Source organism: Dromaius novaehollandiae, chromosome 1 (assembly GCF_036370855.1).
Source record: "Dromaius novaehollandiae isolate bDroNov1 chromosome 1, bDroNov1.hap1, whole genome shotgun sequence".
In the NCBI taxonomy this organism is placed as follows: Eukaryota; Metazoa; Chordata; class Aves; order Casuariiformes; family Dromaiidae; genus Dromaius; species Dromaius novaehollandiae.
In genome coordinates this window covers 215,951,338-215,957,337 of record NC_088098.1, presented here as the reverse complement: position 1 = coordinate 215,957,337, position 6,000 = coordinate 215,951,338, and the positions used below count along the sequence as shown (strand labels likewise).

The 6,000-nt window shown below is 46.2% G+C and overlaps 1 protein-coding gene across 2 annotated transcripts in view; it reads right to left on the bottom strand.

Moving 5' to 3' along the window:
• Positions 1–657: 657 nt before the first annotated feature.
• WNT11 (Wnt family member 11) overlaps positions 658–6,000 on the bottom strand; it is a 29,238-nt gene continuing 23,895 nt past the window's right edge. For both annotated transcript variants that reach the window (XM_064505223.1, XM_064505224.1), the window contains one exon: positions 658–2,835. In XM_064505223.1, the coding sequence (XP_064361293.1) occupies positions 2,661–2,835 (175 nt within the window). In that variant the 3' untranslated portion in view covers positions 658–2,660. The remainder of the gene's footprint in view (positions 2,836–6,000) is intronic.

The window sequence follows — 6,000 nt, the reverse complement described above, 5'->3', positions numbered from 1 at the left end:
ATTAAAAAGAAAATGCCTTAAAAGAACAAAAATTGACCATGTCTTTGAATATTGAGCAAAGCTAAATTCTGGCTTCAGAGAGCAGTGGGATTCCTGCCACCAACCTGTCTTTGTGTCAACCTAAAGACACCCACTGTTCATCACACCACACTGCGGAGACATTGGAGTCCACCAGCTTTTATGGGGTGACAATAACACAAACCACTGACAACCTACCAAAGGCCTCCTTTCGCCTGTTCTTGGCAGGACATTGCAGGAGGGAGGGATGCAAAGAGATCAGACCTGTTACAGTAATGTTAAGAGTAGCCAAGAAGAATAAAATATCTCCAGTTTTGCTCTATAGATTGCAGTGCTGGGCAGTTTTCTCCCAATTCCTGAGGGCTGTGCAGCAACATGTCAGAGGCACTTGCCTCCCAGAGACCGGCTGGGTGAGAATGAAGGGTTCAGAGGAAGACAGTGATGTTATGGCCATGTTTCCCTCTAGCAAAGTGTCTGCTGTCCCCCATACACTTCAGAGGATGGAGAGGTTGGCTGACTGCACCCGGGAGGCCTCACAGGAAGGGCAGCACTGAGCTGGGGTGCTGGGACATCAGGGGAGTTCAGAAACTGAATTTATGGTAGGCTCCAGAATATTCCTCATAGAGATCCACAGACCGGTCTGTGCACGTCATCTCTTTATTGTATATACATTTGGCCAGGAAAAAATTCCTCCCACCCCTAATCATGGCCATGGCGTTCCTCAAAAAGATGATGGGCAACAAGCGCGTCACACTTTTCTTCTCTCTGTGCAGTGGCTTTGAGGCAACATTTTATCTTCTAGATGCTCAGAGACCTGGATCCAGGGATCTACAGGAATGCTGGGAGCTTCTGAGTGAACACTGTGGTCAATAAGAAGTTTCATCCATGAAGAGATTTGCTGGCTGCTTGAGTCCTGAAGGCCTTCACAGGCTCTGCTCTTGGAGCAGACAGCCTTCTCCAGTGCTGCCTTTCACAACAGAGACGCAGAGCTGGATGTCCATGACAAAACAGAGACAAAGGGAAGCTAAACAGAGGAAAAACTCCACTGCACAGCAACTCTTCTCCTCACACGCAAACAAGGAACAAACCACTCATGACAGGTATGAGTCACATATGTTAACACGCTGCTTGAGGGCACCGGGATATTTCAGTGGCAAGAATGATCGTTGATATAAAGAACAGCACTAGAACAGTGACTTTCTTTCTCTGAACACTCCATTTCATTGCCTCAGCTGTATCTTGGCTAATTCTGTTGAAAATGAACAGGCTGGGGAGATAGGGAATAGAGGAACTTCTCTATCCCACGCCAGTGAATGCCTCTTATCCCTTCTTTGGGAGGGAAACTAGAGTAGCTTTCCAAGTAAGAAACAATGTCCTTGAGCGAAACATAATTCTAGGATTTTGCTGTTGCACCAGTAACTTCAGCATTTATTTCATACTATTGTTAAGGCTTGTTTATAATATATAGATATATTTATGTATAAAGTAGGATAGAGGAAAGCGCGAGATATATCTTATAAATATTTCTGTATGTTCGCGTACAAAAGAAAATATGTACAGCCACAGATAGTGGTTCTTTGCCGCGTCAGGGCAGGGCCATGTGAAAGATTCACGTGTTCCCACTTCGGTCGGCTGAGAATAGCTGTTAAGCTTCGTGCCTGCACTCTGGAGAGCCGGGACTGGGCAGTGCTGAGGACTCTGGAGGTTCTCAGGGCTCAGTCAACAGATTTGCTGGGGGAAAAGAGGCGGTGGCAGATTTCAAAGGCCTTGGGTGGCCCAACACAGTGGAGGGACAGTGATCAAGGGCGAACACCCAAAGGGCAGGAGAGAAAGCAAGCAGGAATTGTTTTTTACTTTCTCTTTCACTTTGTTTCTGCATCCTACCCGCTCCACTATGATCCCGTGGACCCCGTGCCCACAAAGCCTTTCTCAGAGTATCCTATCCTCACTGCCTTTGGTATCCGATGGGTTTTTTTGAACGGCTGAGTGTGAAACCAGTTCTGATAAAATGGGGACAGCTTTTCCCGCAGTGGTAGCTTTGAAGTCGCAGACCTGCATAAAAGAAAGGTTAAAAGGACTGGTTCATTTCAGGGGAGTAACCTGAAAATCTTTCCACCTTTGCCAACCTGACTGGATGCTTCCACGCTAAAAATTAAGTCTTTGGCAACAAATATAGTTATTGCTGAAAAGTTGTAGTGTTTTCCCTTCTGGGATGGTCCTAATGCAGACCTAATACCCGCACTAGAAGGCATAAGCAGGTGTGGGCATTAGTTATTTTCAAATAGGAGTTGTTTATCTTCCCTTGGGGAAAGTTTCTACTTTTGTTTCTCAAAATACTAAGGCACTTGATGGCTGGACATCATTGGCAACCATAGGAAATGTTTTGGAAGAAGATACCATCCCAAATGAGTTTTTATCTTCTCAGAGAGCATTTATTGTTGGGGAAAACCTTTCACTTTTTACATTTACTTTTTTTTTTTTTAAGGGTCCTAATTTTATTGGTGTGGTTGCTTCCTCCTCCTACCATCTTTCTTCCAGTCTGTGTCTTTACAAGATAAGCGACATCTAGTCGGGAAATGTTTTCTGGGAATAGTGCTTGGGTGCCGCTGGCATCTCAGCTCCTGGTTGGAGCGAGGAGGGTCTCATTTGCACACGTATCTCTCGACAGTCCTCTCGCACTTTTTACAGGTCACGTAGCAGCACCAGTGATATTTGCAGTGGCACCGCTCCACCACTTTGTCCATGTAGGGATTATAGCCTCTGCCGCAGCACATCAAGTCACAGCTGTCGCTCCCGTTGGAGGTCTTGTTGCATTGCCTGAAACAAAGGAAATGCAGTCAGCAAGCACAAATCCCCGCAGAGCTTTAGAAACCAAGGATGGGTCAGTGCCTGCAACAGCGTTGGGGCCTGGTGACTCTGCAAGGCCAGCATGACCTGGTGGGGCCAGCATGTTCGAGCCTCAGCTTCAGCAAGGCAGTGGTAGGTGGGCACCTGGCCAGGCAGCCTTCTACATCTGCAAGGGAGACAGGGAGAGCCCCAGGGCTGTATTCTCATCACCTGCTCTGAAACCCCAGACAGGATTCACATCACCCGCTCTGACACCCCAAATACCATTTGATTCCCGTTAGGAGTCTCAGTTCAGGCTCAGTGACATCCAGGCTGCCTGTGATCCAGGCCCTAGTTCCCTTATGGGCACAGGAGAGAAGCCATGGTGACACCTCCACTGAAACAAAAACTCGTGGTCTTTAGTGCTGCGTATTCCCAGGCTGGCTCCAAAGCTGTTTGAAGGGAGCTGGGAGAAGATGATCCCCTAAAAGACAAACGCTGATGTTTGCCCAACATTGCCTAACCTGAAAAGGGACGGAGGAGGAACCCTGCAGTCAGAGTATTTGCACAGGCTCCGTGCCAATGATCCCAGGCTGGGAAAGCTCCTGAGCAGACTCTTACAGCCATTATCCAGCCCTGACCATATCAGGGAAATGACTACTGATACTAGTAGGGCAGGACTCTGCACTTTCCCCTCCAAGCGTCTCCCAGCCCGGGGCAAGCAGCAGGGGAGTTGGCCATACACCACCTCGAGTCTTGACCCCGGAGCAGGCAGCACGGCAGGAACACAGTGTGGGATGACACATCGCCAAATATCACACAGACTTTTACTACTTGTTTCGTTTCTGCTTTTAATTAAATCCAGACTTGTCAGGGTAAGTCTGCCATTGTACGGGGTTCCCTCACATTGTCTGCTTTCTGGCGGCTGGCTTGAGTGTTCAGAAGTAACCCGTGAGCTGGGGAATCTCCTTCTTTGATCGCCAGCGCTGAGAAACTTTGGAAGGGACCTGACTTTGCAAAACTGGATGCTCAACCATTCTAAAAAAACAGCCACCCTATTCTCCTAAGATACTTCAAGTTGGAAATATCCTAAGATACTTCGTTAAACACGGCTAGCTGTTTCTGAAAACATAGTCAACAATGATATTGGGAAGCACACATCCACATGAAAAACTCATTGGCATCACACACTGCCCTGATAAAGCGGAAAAGAGGAAAAAGTGATCCTGTGTTCAAGCACACCCTGCCTTTTATGGCTCTCCAGAGACTTGTCTTCTACCCTCTCACCAGGAGGGATTCATCTCCCCAAACCTTAGATGTTAACTCTAACATCTAAGAGCATTACATTGCTCTATGCTACAGACAACCCCACCACAGTCTGTCACCCTGGGCTGCCTTCACAGTTGATTGAGAACAACAGGCATTGACTTTCAGGTGAGATGAACCATGTCCTAGAGATGCCATTTCTCCAGTTGCTCTAAAGGTAACCCAGGGTGGAAACGTTCACATTTGGTCAGATGCTCGGCTGCACACTAGCACCTTAAGGTAAAAGATCTCATTATGCATGCAACACAGTGATGTTGCGAACTCGAGGCAGCCTCTTGACATGAAAAGAAAGGCAGTTTGGAGTTTGTGGGGAATTACTGACATCTCTCCTAAATCTTATTCTGCCCAGTTATTTTGGACAGAAATATTTTAAGGCTGGTTTTGGGTAGGGAAAGGAGAGGGGAGCATGAGTTGGACTACTGAGCTGAGCACTCCATTAATAGATAGAAACAAATCCGTGAGCTTTATAGGAATTCCTCATGAGGTAATACTTTAGGAGAAATTATGGGATTAATGAGGTGTTGAGATTTTGTTCTTGTTCTTCCCTTATTTATTTCTGACTCAGGCGGGCCTCCTGTTTGTTATTTCTGACTCACATTCCTCTCCAGGTTCGGTTTTTAAAGGCTCCCCCCCTCTTCCCCCCATTCGGGAGTGTGTGTAAATATTTACAAACCTTTGAAAGCCTCTACCGAAGCCGAAGTCTGCTACCACACTGAGCGTGTTTGCCTAACATTGAACCAAAGGCGCTGTTAGTGCCCCAGCGAACCAGGGCCCCGCCACCAGGAAACCTCAGAATGACTTCTCATAAACGTATTAGTAAACGCATTAAATATTCAGAGCAAAGGTTCAAATTCAGGAATGTTGACCTTGGGAGAGGGGAGGGTATTTGAAAGCCTTACTCAGCTTTACCGGTGGCTGGAAAGGTTGCTGCCCCTAGTTTCACCTAGCGAGGAGCAGGAGTCTGAAGAAGCAAAGCGCTGGGTATACGATGCATCCATGTCACCTGGTGCTAAGCAACCGGTTCACCATCAAGGATATTCCCCAGATGTACAAAGCACCCTGCAGTCGAATTTACTCGATTCAAATACAGAGCAAAACTCTTACACCTGTTGTCTGGGAATTGTGAATCTCCCTCTCCTTATATCCACTCCTGTGGTATGTGCACACATAAAAAATAAATAAATAAAAGTTGATCTACTTGGCTTTCCCACGGAAAAGCCCATCCCACTTAACTTGAAATAAAGAAAGGAAAAAAACAAACCTTTTTTAAAAAATCCCCCAAACTTCCCTCAATTTTGGATTAAGGAACAGAGACGTTCTGGAAGGAAGGGGGTTGCATATCCAAAATAAAGCTTTTGACCACATCCTGACCCTAACTGTGTTTTAGAAAACTTTCCTGACAATGCCACTAACTAGATATTCTGTTTTCTGCTTTAAATTGTAGGGATGGATGAATAATCTTTAAGTTTTTTTAAACAAGCCAAAACAAAGGTAGCTTTTTTCAGCTGTAACTATGTGTACAAGGAGCTAGTAAGTAAAGACAAAGAAGCCCAGAGTTTACCCATAGAAGCTACCCCAGAGTGTCTGTTTGTCAGAGACCTCGGCTGCAATCTCACCAGTCTCCCTGCTGATGGGTTAAGCTCAATCTCATTTGTTTTGGGCCCAGTCAGCACAATTCCAGCAACTCAGAGAAATGTTCTTCTCCAGAGTCTCAGAGAGAAAATATGAATGCAGTTGACTGCATCTTAACCAAATCTTCAAAAGCATTTGGATGACCAGTGAAAAATGATGTTTCAACCATAATCCTGGCCAAGATCCTGGCTCAGGAAC